General features: G+C 34.0%; 1 protein-coding gene across 1 annotated transcript; it reads right to left on the reverse strand.

Annotated features, from left to right (window-relative positions):
- Positions 1–13,981: 13,981 nt before the first annotated feature.
- LOC139849105 (uncharacterized) lies at positions 13,982–14,560 on the reverse strand. Its single transcript, XM_071838778.1, has one exon. The coding sequence runs from the start codon at positions 14,558–14,560 to the stop codon at positions 13,982–13,984; it is 579 nt and encodes a 192-aa protein (XP_071694879.1).
- Positions 14,561–17,997: the final 3,437 nt, after the last annotated feature.

The raw sequence follows: 17,997 nt of genomic DNA on the forward strand, positions 1-17,997 counted from the left end.
TGGCTATTCAAAACGTGGGCAAAATCAGAAAAGTCTATTGGTTGGATAACTTATTATAATTTTTCTTTCCTTTTAAAAACTAATAGGATATTCAGTGAATGCACCGAGCAAGACGTTCATCACCTTTTGTACGTTCACCACCTGTAACTAGATCAAGACATTTAGCAAATATAACTGCCGTTGATTTTTCTTTAGAATCGTCATCCAGTAGACCAAGTACTTCAGTTCAAATTTCCGATAATCCATTTTTTGAACCCGACCTCACAATTGAGAATCCGGAGAATATTCAGGAACGGTTCGTAGATCCTGAACCATTAAACTTTCCTCCGGAGCCACCAATCATTCAAACAGAGATTGTTGAGGAACGAACCATTAAATCAGAATCATCTAGTGATACCGATTCAACAAATTCAATTATGGAGAATCTGGAACCTTTAAGTATGGAAGACCGAATGAGAGCTAAACGCACTGGCCAAGGTCACGCAATTACTCATCCAGACATTAACGCGCCAGATTATGAAATCAAAGGACAAATTCTACACATGGTGACTAATCAATGCCAATTTAGTGGTGCGCCGAAGCAAGATCCAAATGAACATCTACGTACCTTTAATAGGATCTGCACACTATTTAAAATCCGAGAAGTAGAGGATGAACAGATATATCTCATGTTATTTCCCTGGACTTTAAAGGGAGAAGCCAAAGATTGGTTGGAATCATTACCTGAAGGGGCGATCGATACATGGGATGTTTTAGTTGACAAATTTCTTAAACAATTCTTTCCTGCATCTAAAGCCGTAAGACTTCAAGCAGAAATTGTTACGTTTACACAGAAACCAAATGAAACTCTATATGAGGCATGGACAAGATATGGAAAGTTGTTAAGAGGATGTCCGCAACATGGTTTAGACACCTGTCAAATAGTACAAATATTCTACCAAGGATGCGACATCACTACAAGAAAAGACATAGATATAGCAGCTGGTGGTTCTATTATGAAGAAAACCGAAACTGATGCTTACAAAATTATTGATAACACTGCTTCCCACTCACATGAGTGGCACCAAGAAAAAGATATCATTAGATCATCTAAAGCAGCTAGAGCCGATTCTAGTCATGACTTAGATTCCATTTCCGCAAAGATAGATGCTGTGGAGAGACGAATGGAAAAAATGACTAAGGATATTCACTCAATACGAATTAGTTGTGAGCAGTGTGGAGGACCACATTTGACAAAAGATTGTCTCAGTATTGAATTAACAATGGAACAAAGAGAGAATATTTCATACATAAACTAAAGGCCTGGAAATAATTATCAGAATAATTATCAACCGCCAAGACCGATTTACAATCAAAACCAGAATTATAACCGAAATATTCCATACAACAACCAACAAGGTCCTAGCAATCAACAAGTATCCAATAATACTTACAATCAGCAAAGACCTAATTTTCAAAACAAACCACCACAACAAACCGATGATAAAAAGCCGAATTTAGAAGATATGATGACGAAGCTAGTTGAAACTCAAACGCAGTTTTTCACATCTCAAAAACAAACAAATGAACAAAATGCTCAAGCATTTAGAAATCAACAAGCTTCTATTCAAAATCTAGAACAAGAAGTGAGTAACCTAGCAAGGTTAATAGGTGAAAGAAATCCGGGAAGTCTACCTAGTGATACAAATGCTAACCCCCGGAATGAAACAGCTAAAGCTATTACCACAAGAAGTGGTACAACACTTAAACCACCTGAAATACCTGTAACTTCTGATGAAACTATTCCTACTCCACAAGAACCACAACCTGATCAAGATAAGGAAAAAGAACCGGTAGTTGAAAAAGTTAATGAAGATAACACAGTTAAGGATAAACCTTATGTTAAACCATACCAACCACCACTTCCTTACCCGAGTAAAATGAAGAAAGAAAAACTTGAAGCCGAGCAATCCAAATTCTTGGATATGTTTAAACAGATAAATGTAAATCTTCCTTTCATTGATGTGATTTCAGGAATGCCAAGATATGCTAAATTCTTGAAAGATCTAATCTCAAATAGAAAGAAAATGGAAGAACTCTCGGCTGTTACTATGAATGCTAATTGTTCAGCAGTGCTGTTGAATAAGATACCAGAAAAACTATCTGATCCAGGAAGTTTCACAATTCCATGTTTTCTGGGTAGTCTTAGTTCAATAGAAGCATTGGCAGACTTAGGTGCTAGTATAAATCTAATGCCGTATTCACTATACACTAAACTAGACCTTGGAGAATTAAAACCAACCAGAATAAGCATACAACTAGCCGATAGATCAATAAAATATCCTAGAGGGATAATGGAGAACATGCTAGTTAAAGTTGGTACTTTAGTATTTCCAGTAGATTTTGTTGTTTTGGACATGGAAGAAGATTCTCAAGTTCCTCTCATATTAGGAAGACCATTCATAAACACGGCTAAAGCAATGATAGACGTGTTCGGTAAGAAATTGACCCTAAGTATAGAGGATGAGAGTGTTACCTTTTCAGTTGATAGAGCAATGCAACAACCACAATCTGCAGATGATACATGTTATTATATTCAAACTATAGATGCACATGCAGAATTATTAGAAGAATTTCCAGAATTACAAGGAACAGGAGAATGTTCTTTAGGAGAAGGTAATGAACCAATTGATGAAGCTGAAATGTTAGCTACACTTATAGCTAATGGATATGAACCAACAACAGAAGAAATTCAAATGCTAAAAGAAGAAGACAGATATCGATATAAATCATCGATAGAAGAACCTCCGAAATTAGAGTTAAAGCCACTTCCAAACCATTTGGAATACGCTTATTTACATGGTGAATCTGAATTACCTGTAATAATATCGTCTTCTCTTACTGAAAATGAGAAATCACAACTCATTTCTGTGTTGAAAGCTCATAAACCAGCCATTGCATGGAAGATTCATGATATTAAAGGAATAAGTCCTTCGTATTGCACACATAAAATCCTTATGGAAGAAGGTCATAAAACGTATGTGCAACGCCAACGAAGACTAAATCCTAATATGCAAGATGTAGTTAAGAAAGAGATTATTAAACTGCTAGATGCAGGTTTGATATATCCAATTTCTAATAGTCCATGGGTAAGCCCAGTTCAATGCGTACCTAAGAAGGGTGGCATGACTGTCATTACAAATGAGAAAAATGAGCTTATTCCTACTAGGACTGTAACAGGATGGCGTGTATGTATTGATTATAGAAAATTAAATGACGCCACCAGAAAATATCACTTTCCCTTACCTTTCATAGATCAAATGTTGGAAAGATTAGCCGGAAATAGTTACTATTGTTTTCTAGATGGATTTTCCGGATATTTTCAAATTCCAATAGCACCCGAGGACCAAGAGAAAACCACATTCACGTGCCCTTATGGTACTTTTGCTTACAAACGCATGCCATTTGGACTTTGTAACGCCCCTGCAACCTTTCAAAGGTGTATGATGGCGATTTTTCACGACATGATAGAAGAATGCATGGAAGTATTCATGGATGACTTTTCAGTCTTCGGTGATACATTTAAATCATGTCTAGTTAATCTGGAACGAATGCTAATTAGATGCGAAAAATCAAATCTAGTACTTAATTGGGAGAAATGCCATTTCATGGTTAAAGAAGGCATCGTTCTTGGACATAAAATTTCAAAAGAAGGAATTGAAGTGGATAGAGCTAAAGTAAATGTAATTGCTAAACTTCCACATCCCACAAATGTTAGAGGAGTTAGGAGTTTTCTAGGGCATGCCGGTTTTTACCGACGTTTCATAAAAGATTTTTCTAAAATTGCCACTCCTATGAATAAACTCCTAGAAAAGGATGCGCCATTCATCTTTTCAGATGAGTGTATCAAATCTTTTAATATTCTTAAAGAGAAACTCACTAATGCACCAATCATGATAACACCAAATTGGAATCTACCATTTGAACTAATGTGCGATGCAAGTGATTTTGCAATGGGAGCCGTTTTAGGACAAAGGATTGAAAAACAATTTCAACCTATATATTATGCTAGTAAGACGTTACAAGGAGCACAAACAAATTATACAACTACTGAAAAAGAACTCCTTGCTATTGTCTTTGCTTTTGACAAATTTCGATCATATCTCGTTCTAGCAAAAACGGTGGTCTATACCGACCATTCTGCTCTTAGATACCTATTTTCAAAACAAGATGCTAAACCAAGATTAATCCGTTGGATCTTACTCTTACAAGAGTTTGATATTGAAATCCGAGATAAAAGAGGAGCAGAAAATCTCGCCGCTGATCATCTTTCTCGTCTTGAAAATCCCGAATTAGAAGTTCTAAATGAATCAGCCATACAAGACAACTTTTCTGATGAATATCTATTGAAGATAGATTATAAAGAAATCCCATGGTTTGCAGACTATGCAAACTATTTAGTTTGTGGATTCCTTGAAAAAGGATTATCGTACCAAAGACGAAAGAAATTCTTCAGTGATATAAAACACTATTTCTGGGAAGATCCACATCTGTTTAAAAGTTGTCCCGATGGAATAATACGCCGATGTGTATTTGGAGATGAAGCTAGTAAAATTTTAAACCATTGTCACACAGGACCAACAGGAGGGCATTATGGGCCTCAACTAACAGCAAGAAAAGTTTATGAAGCTGGATTCTATTGGCCTACAATTTACAAAGACGCACACCTTCTTTGCAAATCTTGTGATGCATGTCAAAGGGCCGGAAAAATAAGTCAACGTGATGAAATGCCACAAAATGTCATCCAAGTATGTGAAGTATTTGACATTTGGGGTATTGACTTTATGGGTCCATTTCCAAAATCTCATAATAATCTATATATACTCGTAGCCATTGATTATGTATCTAAATGGGCGGAAGCACAAGCTCTCCCAACTAACGATGCACGAGTTGTAGTCAACTTTTTAAAATGTCTTTTTGCAAGGTTTGGAACACCGAAAGCTTTAATAAGTGATCGGGGTACTCATTTCTGTAATAATCAACTTGAGAAAGTTCTTAAAAGATATGGAGTAACTCATAAAATCTCCACCGCATATCATCCACAAACAAGTGGACAAGTTGAAAATACCAACCGAGCTTTAAAACGTATTCTAGAGAAAACCGTAGGATCAAATCCGAAGGAATGGTCCATTAAATTGGAGGATGCACTCTGGGCTTTTAGAACAGCCTACAAAACTCCAATTGGAACCACACCTTTTAGACTTGTTTATGGAAAAGCATGTCATCTTCCAGTAAAAATTGAACACAAAGCATTTTGGGCTTTGAAGACATGTAATCTTGATTTACATGAAGCCGGACGTCTACGATTAAGTCAACTAAATGAATTAGAAGAATTAAGACATGAAGCATACGAAAATTCGTTAATCTATAAAGAAAGAACGAAGAAATGGCATGATAAAAGAATCAGAAGTTCAAAAGAATTTAAAGAAGGAGACAGAGTTCTTCTTTTCAATTCACGATTCTAGCTATTTCCTGGAAAATTGAAATCAAGATGGTCTGGACCATTCATAGTCAAAAGAGTTTTCCCATACGGAACGATAGAATTGATAAATTCAAATGGGATTGAATTTAAAGTTAATGGTCACAGAGTTAAACATTACATACATGGTCCGATGGAAGTCGACAACGAAGTTAATCACAATTTCGACACCACAGCTAACTAAGTGTGGGGAGAATCAAGTCTTTAAAGGATAATATGTATTTCTGTTAGAGTTAGATTGTCTGTTTTCGTGTAGTTCTCGAAAATGGAACCCGAATGGTCTTTCCCTAGCAGACCCTAAAGAACTAGTCTTCTCCCCCCATTCTGAATTTTTATTTTTTTTAGGTTTTTACAAAATGAAGACTGCCTGTGAACTAAACCATGGTCTAATGCTACACGCTTTGATCACTAAACGTAATAATGACATACTACCGAGTGAATTAGTATCAGTAATCAGAGAAAGAATGGACGGAGTTAGAAAAGAATCCAGATGCGAAGATAATAAGTTACAATTTGGTAAAGGAAAATCAAAATCCGCAGCGAAAAGAAGAGCACGACACCTAGAACGATGTCACAAATGCGGAAAATGGTCACATGGAGGTAAATGTTCCAATAATCAAACCTATTCAAATACCAAATTTGTTACTTTATGCAGAGACGGACCGTTCATATGTTTAGAAGAAAAGACACTGAATGCTCGAGGTTACGCCTATGTAGCCATGGAAAACCAATTAAACCGACTATCTTATGAATGGGATAGATCATATAACTAAAAAATTTATCTCACAGGTATGTCTGTACAGTTTTTATTTTTATTTTTATTTTTAACCTTTTGATAATAAACGCTAATTTGTTCGCTAAAAAGTATTAAATTGGTATTGAATAAAATTAGGTTTGGCGACCGAAATTATTGATATCATTCAAAAATTTATTACATCACTGCGAAATTTAACGTTTATTCTTAAGGTATAAATATCCTTAATCAATCAACCCAAAATATTTCAAAAATTCGTCATGAGTTAAATTAGGTCTTGGAACCGAAATTACTTTACCGAAAAGAGGGGCGCATATTTTTGATAATATTTGATTGATTAAAGTGGGATAAAAAGACAAAAAGATTTTTAATTTTATTTTTACCATGTTTTTAAAATTAATATTTAAATCTTAAATTAATATTGTAAACTTTATAAAAACAATATATTTAAAATTGTAAATATTTGAAAAATTAATATAAGTTTGATATGAATTTTTGAATTTTTAAATTAAGTTTGGTGTGAACTTTTAATTTTTAAAATATAAATTCTTAATTTTATGCATTTTAAATTTTAAGTTTAGTGTGAATTTTTAATAATAATTTTGAATTTTATATTTAAGTTGTGTGAATTTAAAAACAAAAATTTACTTTATCTCATTAAGTTAAGAATATGATTTTTAAAATTCGTCGTAAGTTGAAGACTAGGTCTTTGAACCGAAATTGCTTTACCCGAGGGAGGGACGAGAACTTTTATTATCATTATTTTTAATCTTATTGAATTAAAGTATGCCAAAAACATTGAAAAAACCCAAAAATCTTAGCTTTTAAAACAATCGCTACAAAAAGACAAATTTTAAAATTTTGTCGAAGGACGGACTAGGACATCGATCCGAAACGACCTCGTCCTAAATAACAAGGGAAACAAAATTTTAAAATTAAGTACTTAATTGTTTCAAAAGTTAATGATTATAAAAAAAAAAAAAAAAAAAACTCCGCGAGTCGCGGAGTTTAAAGGGTATTTCACCGCGACTCGCGGGAGGACCAAAACCCAGAAAAAAAAAATAATAAACACCCGAACTGATCAGTCCACAACCTCAAAACCGAAAAACACAGCGAAAAAAGACTCCGAAAAATACACCCCAAAATCACAATTTTTAACCGTTAATCACCAAATTTTTTGCTAAAATCATGTTGAGAAGGATGCTATCTAAGAATTACTCAAGAAAAACGGTAAATTTCTACACCTAAACACCATTTAATCTGAAATTTGGTGTTCTTGAGCTATTTTTTCCCCAAATTGATTTTGATGCTTTTTAGTGTAATTAGACTTAAATTGTTTATGTATTATGCTTGTATAACCTAGATTGATGCTGTTTAACATGATTAGAAGCCTTAAACTTCAAATTTTGAATAATCTAGGGTTTGTGTTCTTGAGCAAATTTGGGGCTTTTTGATATAAACAGGTTATGGCCGATTTTTGTCATGAATTGTTGCTAAATTGAGTAGTGTAACATGTCTAGGTAGTTAAATGATCCAAACTTTGAGCCTAAACATGATTTTGAGAATTAAAGTGGACTTTTTCAAGTCTAAAATTCATGAACTTGATTTTTGAAAGATAATGCCATTTGAGACTTGTTTGATTGCTAGTAATGATTATTTTGACATGTTATTTGAGTTGAATGTTTATGAACTTGGCGAACAATTTCGTATATGCTTATTTGAAAAAGTGTAGATTTGATAAAAATGTGAAAATGAGCTTAAGTTTGATATAAATTGATAATGTCATTGTAATTATTTTGATTGATGATTTTGCTGACACTAATGCATATTTGGATGCACAAAAATTGTGTTTGATGTGTTTTGCAGAATGAAAGGGGTGAATCTTCATTCCAAGCCCGCAATGCTCCTGCTGAGAATTTGGAACAACAGGAGGTGGATAACTACTACAAGCAGGATATACCTCATCCAATCATACCTTTTCTGATATGCACTTGGAAGAGTTGCACCCGAACCTGAGATTTGACAGACTTTGGATAGATTATCCAAAATATCAACGGGGTTTGCATACTCTTCATTCCAAGGTTGTTGAGGTACCGAGGGTCATAGAATGGGGACCCTTAGAAGCTGTAGAATTGGCCGGGCCAATTAGGGAATTACTTGTACAGAGGTATGGTAATTCTTCTTTTAATGACTGGGTATGTTTATTCACCATACGTAGACCTGTATATAAAGTATGGTGTGAAGAATTGTTATGTAGTATAGAGTTGAATGATCGGGTAGCTAGTTTAACCGATCGTTCTTTTATTAGATTTTTGTTAGGCGGTTCGATGCGCCACATGTCTTTACTGGACATGGCTCAGGCTTTACGTATATATACGCCTGAGGAGTTAGCGTCTGCCGATTGTAGAGGATTGATACTAAACGGTAGAAAGATAGATGAAAATTTTGATACACACGGTGTGTGGAGTCAAATGACAAGCCATCACCGTTTCAAAGGGGGAAATTACTCTTATTTGGATATAGATAGAGCCGAATTAAGAGTGATACATAGGTTTTTAGCTAATTCGATTACACAAAGGGGTAAAAACAAGGAAAAAGTAAATGAACAGGATTTGTTTTACCATATGTGTATTCGAGACCCACAAAGCGCTGTAAGTATACCATATTGTGTGGGTTATTATTTATCAGCTATGGTTCGGGGGATGCGACCGCATAGCATAATAGGAGGTGGTATTTTTATTACTTTGATTGGTGAATATCTCGGTGTGGATATAAGTCGGGGGGGATTATTAGTAGAAGAGCCGGAACCCCGCGATACTATAGGTTTAAATGTATACCATGGTGCGAAAGTTTTGAGGAGGCGAAATAACGCCGCAGTACGATACCATGGTAGACATCCACAGGTGGAGAGAAACCAACAGCAAGGTAATGTAGGAGGGGGGAATGAGATGCAAGAAATGCATAGGTTTATAGCTTCTCAGGAATACGAAAATGCTAGACAGAGAGCATTTGAAGATTGGCAAGTTCATCAGAACCAGATCATAGCTCATTGCCAACATATAGGTAGAAACTATATTCCTACACTGAAACTCATCTTCCCTCCTTGGTCTATAGAGATGCAGCCACCATATCCTACGTATGACCCTGCCGAAGCATTCTATAACACTTATGGTTATGCCTGGAACCCCTATTGGTACCAATATCATCCTTAGTTTACTTATTATTATTTTTTTTATTTTGTAATTTGTAATTATTGATACATTTAATATTTTTGTTAATATTGTAATCATTTTTATAATTATCTAACTTTTATTCTTAGATTTTAATAATTTTTTGAATGTGGGGTAATATACCAAACTTCAAAAATATGTATATATGTTTGCAGTTTATCTTATGTACACAACAGGGTAAAACAACGCATTTTCAAAGACTGGCATTAAGTTCAGCAAAAGCAACTAATTTTGACGACAAGATGCAAAATATATGTGAAATAACAACAAGACGGAATGAACAAATGATGTGCACCATTTATCATTCAGCAAACAAACGCCAATATAATTGGAAACTTTGGTAAAAATTTAATCATTTTCACACTAATCACCCTCAATAATTTAAATTGTTACTGATTTCTTGCAAATGAGGGCATTGCAAGATCTTAAGTGTGGGAAGGGGTTAAATTTTTTCGGATTTTAAAATTTTTATCTTAAACACTTGGTTACCATTAAAAATACTAGTAAAGCAGTAGTTGTATTAGAATCTAGTGCTCTCTGATAATAAAGAACAGCCCTGGTCTTATATACTGACTACCCAATTCTAGTAAAATTTTTCAAAATTTTCAATTAAATGAATTCAAAATCATGTTTATACATATTTATGAACGATAAAACTAGGTTTTAACACCGAAATTATTGTTACCTCGGAAAGGACATAAATTGAGAAACAAACTAAAATGTTAAAATTCATTTAAAATGGAATAGAGGACGATAAAAAGGAAAATAAAAGCCAAGTGTGGGAAAATTTACCAAGTTATCTTAAACATATGTCACATATATCTGTAACAAATAACTGAAAATACTTTTGCTTTGAACTAAACTAAACTGTTTTACCCAATGAAAGAAAAGAAGAGATGGATCTTCACGATGAATCAATTCCATCATTAAAAGGAAGTAAAGTCTTCCGAAAAAGACACGCGCTTCTTGATTTAGGTCATGAAGTTGTCGTCCAGACCAGCTGTAGGTTGACGAAAAATCTAGAAAAGTCATCACTAAAATCGACAGGAAATCCACGGACCTCAGCATTAAACAGGGTCGCCAAGTGGTCAGATTTATCCTAACCATGAGAAGGATTTATCTCGTACAATGGGGGGGGGGCACCATGCAAATTAGCTGGATAAGACTAATGAATCAGATCCCCAGAAAGGATAATCTCCTTAAAGATTAAAAATCAGCTTTTAAGACTGATATTACTCAATCCTAGAGATTGACCTTAAAGATTGAGAATTACAAACTCATGGAATTCGATGATATCTAAACTCGAGCTTAAACGAGAAAATATTTTGATCAAAATTACAAACCGATTTGTTTTCTGAAAACCCTATTTTCAATGCGTTCATTACCATTGAACGTAAAATCCTAGGAATTCACCTGAAATTCATTAGGTCACCTGAACTAAATCGGGTGTCAACCGTAAGAACGGTGGTTGCATAGTGGTCAAAGACAGGACCTTGTGCCAGACCGAAAAATTATAAGGGTGAGCTTTACTATTGCTCCTACCAAGGATAGTAATTGCGTCCGACACGTTATAAACCATAATCAAAAGCATGTCACGGGACATTGCCTTAACAGTTGCTTGTTCAACGCTTTCCTTTACAACCGGACGGTAGTTTACCGAAAGGTAATATACGGGACAAGTAAACTGGACGTGTTGCTTTCCAAATACAAGGTTAGCAAGTGGGTGACACAAAACCGCAAGTTTTGAGCTAAAATTTTCAAATCTGAAACCCACCAAACCCACAAAAATATTTTGCAAACACCGGTAAAGGGTTATTCCGGAAAACTTATCTAGGGTAAAAACTAGATTTAATTTTCAAAAGATCAAATGTTTTCATAAAGATCCAATTTCCTTAATGGATCTAAATTTTTATAGTCATGTGGGGCTGTAAACCATATCGTTACTACCATTGTTTATACCGCCGTATAGAAATCACTGATGTACAAAGAGTGAAGAATAAAGAAGTGATTCTAGTATTTCAAGACAATATTGCTTGAGGACAAGCAACGCTCAAGTGTGGGAATATTTGATAATGCTAAAAACGAACATATATTTCATAGCATTATTCTTCAAGAAAGACAAGCTTTTAGTTGCAATTGTTCTATTTACAAGAGATATTCGTTTAAATAATAAAAGGTGAAGACAAAAGACAGATTCGACGAATTGAAGACGCAAACGACCAAAAAGCTCAAAAGTACAAAAGACAATCAAAAAGGTTCCAATTATTGATAAGAAACGTCTCGAAATTAAAAGAGTACAAGATTCAAAACGCAAAGTACAAAATATAAAATTGTACGCAAGGACGTTCGAAAATCCGGAACCGGGACCAGAGTCAACTCTTAACGCTCGACGCAACGGACTAAAAATTACAAGTTAACTATGTATATAAATATAATATAATATATAATTAATTATATTAATTATATATATATTATATATATATTATAAAACCGTCGGCAGAGAAAGACTCCAAGGGTGTGAGCTGTAAATTCATTCTCCGCGACTCGCGGAGTTTGAAGAGGATTTTACCGCGAGTCGCGAAGCCCCAAAAATCGACTCTGCCTATAAAGCAAACCGAATTCTGATCATTTTTAATATCCATCTTTCTCTCTTCTCTCATATATACGAAAAATATATATATATAATTTATATTTTAATTTTAATTTTAATTATAATTCTAATAATAAGGGTATGTTAGCGAATGTTGTAAGGGTGTAAGTCGAAATTCTGTCCGTGTAACGCTACGCTATTTTTAATCATTGTAAGTTATGTTCAACCTTTTTATATTAATGTCTCGTAGCTAAGTTATTATTATGCTTATTTAAAACGAAGTAATCATGATGTTGGGCTAATTACTAAAATTGGGTAATTGGGCTTTGTACCATAATTGGGGTTTGGACAAAAGAACGACACTTGTGGAAATTAGACTATGGGCTATTAATGGGCTTTATATTTGTTTAACTAAATGATAGTTTGTTAATGTTAATATAAAGATTTACAATTGGGCGTCCCTATAAATTACCATATACACTCAATCGGACACGATGGGCGGGGTATTTATATGTACGAATAATCGTTCATTTAACCGGACACGGGAATGGATTAATAGCCACTAGAATAATTAAAACAGGGGTGAAATTACATTCAAGGGTAATTGGTGTAATTGTTAACAAAGTAGTAAAACCTTGGTTTACACGCAGTCGATAACCTGGTGTATTCATTAAACAAAGTATTAAAACCTTGTTACAATTCGAATCCCCAATTAGTTGGAATATTTAACTTCGGGTATAAGAATAATTTGATGAGGACACTCGCACTTTATATTTATGACTGATGGACTGTTATGGACAAAAACCAGACGGACATATTAAATAATCCAGGACAAAGGACAATTAACCCATGGGCATAAAACTAAAATCAACACGTCAAACATCATGATTACGGAAGTTTAAATAAGCATAATTCTTTTATTTCATATTTAATTTCCTTTATTTTATATTTAATTGCACTTCTAATTATCGCATTTTTTATTGTTATTATATTTAATTGCATTTTTAATTATCGTACTTTTTAATTATCGCAAGTTTATTTTATCGCACTTTTATTATTCGCAATTTCATTATCGTTATTTACTTTACGCTTTAAATTAAGTCTTTTATTTATTTAATATTTTACATTAGGTTTTAACTGCGACTAAAGTTTTAAAATCGACAAACCGGTCATTAAACGGTAAAACCCCCCCCCCCCCCCCCTTTATAATAATAATATTACTTATATATATGTTTGTATTTTTATAAAAGTAAACTAATATAGCGTTACACTTTGTTTAAAGATTTCCCTGTGGAACGAACCGGACTTACTAAAAACTACACTACTGTACGATTAGGTACACTGCCTATAAGTGTTGTAGCAAGGTTTAAGTATATCCATTCTATAAATAATTAAATATCTTGTGTAAAATTGTATCGTATTTAATAGTTTTTCCTAGTAAAATATAAACTATTTCGTATACACCTCGCATAACATCAGATATTAAATGCTCTTCCTCTTCCTTTCTCTGGTCCTTTCTTGTTTGGACATTCATTTCTAAAATGCCCCTTTTGACCGCACTCATAACATGTCTTCACGGCACCGTTATTAGTAGCAGGAGGATTTGCGGTACCAGTAGTCTTTGACCAGCAGTTCTTGGCCAGGTTCCCTATTTTCTTGCACTTTCCACAAGTCACAGTGCATCTTCCCTCATGGTGTCTCTCACACCTTGAACAGTAAGGAGCCTTTCCTTGATACCCCTTTCCAGAAACTTCCTGCTTTTTGGAGGACTGTGAGTTAGAATTTCCAGTCCACTTCCTCTTATTATCCCCAGATTTCACTTCAGCAGCATTCTGTTGAGTAAATTGATCCATGAGATCATTTGCCATATTAATGGTCTCTTGCAAAGTTTAGGGTTTGGAAGCATGAATGCTAGCTTGAATATTTTCAGAAAGACCCTTAACATAACGGTCGATTTTCTTCCTTTCAGTTGGGACCATTCCCGGACACAGCAGAATCAATTCCAAATAGCGGTTGGTATAAGTAGCAAGATCAGTCCCAATAAACTTTAGATCCCATAACTCTGCCTCCATCTTCTTAACTTCATTATCGGGACAATACTCAGCAGTCATACAGGTTTTGATGTCTTCCCAAGGGATGGCATGAGCAGCCTCGAGACCCATAGGTCGAGCAATAGAATTCCACCAGGTCAAGGCTTTACCTTCCAGTGTGGAAGTAGCAAACTTTACCCAGTTAGCTTGAGCACAGTTACTAATACTAAACACTGACTCCATCTTCTCAATCCAATGGGTTAAACCCACCGGTCCTTCAGTGCCTTTGAATGGTAGTGGCTTACAAGCCATAAACTCCTTGTAAGTGCAGTTTTGTCTTGTGTTTGAGCCTCCAGGCATATTAGCCAATGCAGCGGAGACTCCTTCATTGATAAGTGCTCGGAGTTCATCAGGACTGTAGGTTCGTCTTCCAAACATTGTTCTTCAAACAATAAATATAGAGTTAGCATCATTAGATATATATGCATATTGTCAAATAGTCTGGGTAATTTCTCCATTCGGAGGAGGTCATAGGGTGGTAGCTCGGTGAATGACTAGGACTTTCATCCTCGGAGTCGGAGAGAATGATGGGGTTAACTTTTGACATGTTATCTAAAAGAAAACGAGTAAATCTAGAGTAACAAGTAAGTAAGGCAACTTATAATCATCTAGTTATAGATTAGGCTTATTAACGTATCATATAGGCAGACACACTAATGCATCCTAATTCCCTATAACCAGCGCTCTGATACCAACTTTAATACCCCGTCAAAATGAGGCAATGACGTGCTGTATTACTAGAGGTCAAAGTCTGATCGATGCAAGCTATATGCAACGTTTTAAAAACAATAGTGGCATTTTATTCATAAAAACCAAACGTTTACAATACTTAAAGAAAACCAACAAAGTACTAATCAAACCAAATGTATTTAAAAATGAAAAGACATAATGCCACTATCAAAGTTTAAACAAATCTTCATTTCCAATGCATGACCTCTACTGCCTTACTAGCTAGAGCGGAAGCATTCCCTAATTACCTGAGAATAAACATGTAAAAACGTCAACACAAAGGTTGAGTGAATCATAGGTTTAAGTAGTATAAAGTGTAGAGTATAGACCACAAGATTTCGTTTGCATGCTCGCAAGCACCTTTAAAAATTTAAAAAGATTCTATAAGCTTGAGCACCCAGTAACTAAGCCTTAACGTTTGTTTAGTACCCCTGTTGTTACGTACACCTAACCAAAATGTACCACCTCAAATAGTATACGCCCGTTAAGTTTAGGTTAGTTTCTAACCCGGACGGACGGGGATGTCAAGCCCTATGGATCCATATACACCTATTCGCGCCCACCAGTTCTTTAACTGGTAGTTACTAGTTACCAAATCTAAGGGATTTTCGGTTATAACTCAGCATAGAATGTAAGTTTAGCACTTGTGTCTACTTGTAAAACAGAAAAATACATGTATTCTCACCCCGAAAACAGTTAAAAAAGTTGGGGCTATGACTCACCTTATGAGCACAGTAACAGTGTGATAGCAAGTAGCAGCGGTAGTTCAAAGTTGTCAACCTATCACCATTAGGGTTTAAGTTAGTTGGATCATCATGGTCATCATCATCATCATAATAGTTATGTGTTTGAGATATATGTTCATATATATTACCGGTGTCCTTTCTAGAGTTTACAATGCTAATCATTCCCACAGTTTAGATGTTGCATAACTCAAATGATCCTCGTTGCTATCAAGTAAGGCAATGGACAGCCAGATGTAACCAGGGGCCAGGACTCTTGATCCGACTTTAAGTCGTGACATTCGAGATCCACAACCTTATCCCAAACTGGCAACCTAGACACCATCCATGACCGTAAGTAGCGGTGAGTCTCGCAAAAGTCATACGTTATTTGTTTGTGATTTTTAATTCCACGTATGTTCTAGTGAGTATAGGAATACATCACTTGTTTATTTTTTTCCATGTATATATTTACACACATACACATATACTTCTAATTATGAATAACGTATATATGTATCTACATTAATACATGCGTGCACTCATGTATACATGTATATCTACATATACGCATGAACATAATCTTCCATATATATATATCTACGTGTTTCATATATACAAAATATCATATCCATATTACCATTCAATATTATGATTCAAGTATTCTCTTTCACCAACTTATAATATTTAATAACCTTTAATTCATAACTTAACAATAAATAATATATTTTTTTCAATAATTATAATTATAATTAGAATTATAATTATAATTATAGCAATAGCAATATATATATTATAAATTTAAAACTTATTTATATTTGATTTGTAAACATGATTAAAGTACAAGGGCTAGATACGTAAATTATGAAATCAAATCTCAAATTTGTGGTCCATTATACGCAAACATGTGAACCGATTTGTTTTCTTTCTTTTTTTTTTTTTATAGTTTTTGTAAAACTTATTATACTCAAGGGGCTGTTTGCGTAAAATTGAAATCTCTTTCCATCATCTTCTTTTTGGTAAAATCCCACAACATTGACATTTACAAAAAAAAACAGAGCAAGCAATTTTATTTTAAAGCTTTCATTCAGAGACATTATTTTTTTTATGATTCATATTAGTTTTTAGATCATCTTCTTCGTATAATTAAAATATATTCGGCCATTGAAACAACACCAATTTAAACGTCTACATGTCCTCTTCAATGTAATGAGTTAAATTTAAGATTTTGTACTAGTAACAGATTGTTGGTTTTTGGTTTACTTTAATCTTCTAGCAATACAAAAAAAATATTCTTTTCACAACCATATTTAAGATACGAACTCAATCTTTAGACTATACAATTGTATGTACTCCGTATTAAAATAATAATAGTATAGTATGGTATTAATCGATACTTATAGAATGAATTAAAGAGCTTATGTTATGATTTGTACCTTTTTACGAAAGAGAGAACGAGTGATCAAGTGCGGAGCTGTAACTCGTCGAGCAACAACAACGCAGATCAAAGGTGTTGATCGACCAAAGTTTGATCAGGTGAGTGGCTTGGAAGTCGACGTGCAACAGCGGTTTCGGTTTAGTGATGCAATCGACTAAAGTTAATGGTGTGGGTTTGTTGTGGGTCGAGCACAACAAGCAGCAGGGAGGAATTTTTGGTGATGATTGAATGGTGAGGTTGAGGTTTATTTATAAGGCATAAGATCACAATTAGAGTGGGACTCAAATATCTCAAAGTTAAGTTAAAATTCAAATAGGTTTGCTATAAAGTTTTAGTTTAGATCAAGTTTGGTTAATGATAGAATTAGTATTTGACAAGGGATAGGAAACTTAAAAAAATATATATATAATAATTATATATAGGATATAGAGATGCTGATTGATACTATTATTATTATTATTAATATTAGTTATTATTATAGCTTACATATCAATTTTATCACTTTAAAACTTCCGAAAAATTGATGGGGGATAAAAATAGGATTATCAGTTTAGTTTTTAAATTTTATTATTATTGTTAGGATAGGACTAGATAATTATAGTTAGTATAAAATTTTTACAAAATAATGTATATGTGGGTTATGGATTAATATAATGGATATGTTATGAACTTTTATACTAGTAGGATTTATAACAAACTCATAGTCATACTACGTAGGAATACATATATAAATTTTATTTTATTTTATTTAATTTTTTTATATTTTTTTTAACAAATGTATACTCTAGTCCTTGTACATTTTATTTATTCGTGTTAGTCCTTCGTTAAATTTTTATTGATGATGACAAGCCATGATCGTTAGTTTAGGTAACCTCGTTACCCATTTCTTTCATTACTTCCAACAGTTTCGGTTTTCTAACCGAACA

Source organism: Rutidosis leptorrhynchoides, chromosome 5, assembly GCF_046630445.1.
Source record: "Rutidosis leptorrhynchoides isolate AG116_Rl617_1_P2 chromosome 5, CSIRO_AGI_Rlap_v1, whole genome shotgun sequence".
Taxonomy (NCBI): domain Eukaryota; kingdom Viridiplantae; phylum Streptophyta; class Magnoliopsida; order Asterales; family Asteraceae; genus Rutidosis; species Rutidosis leptorrhynchoides.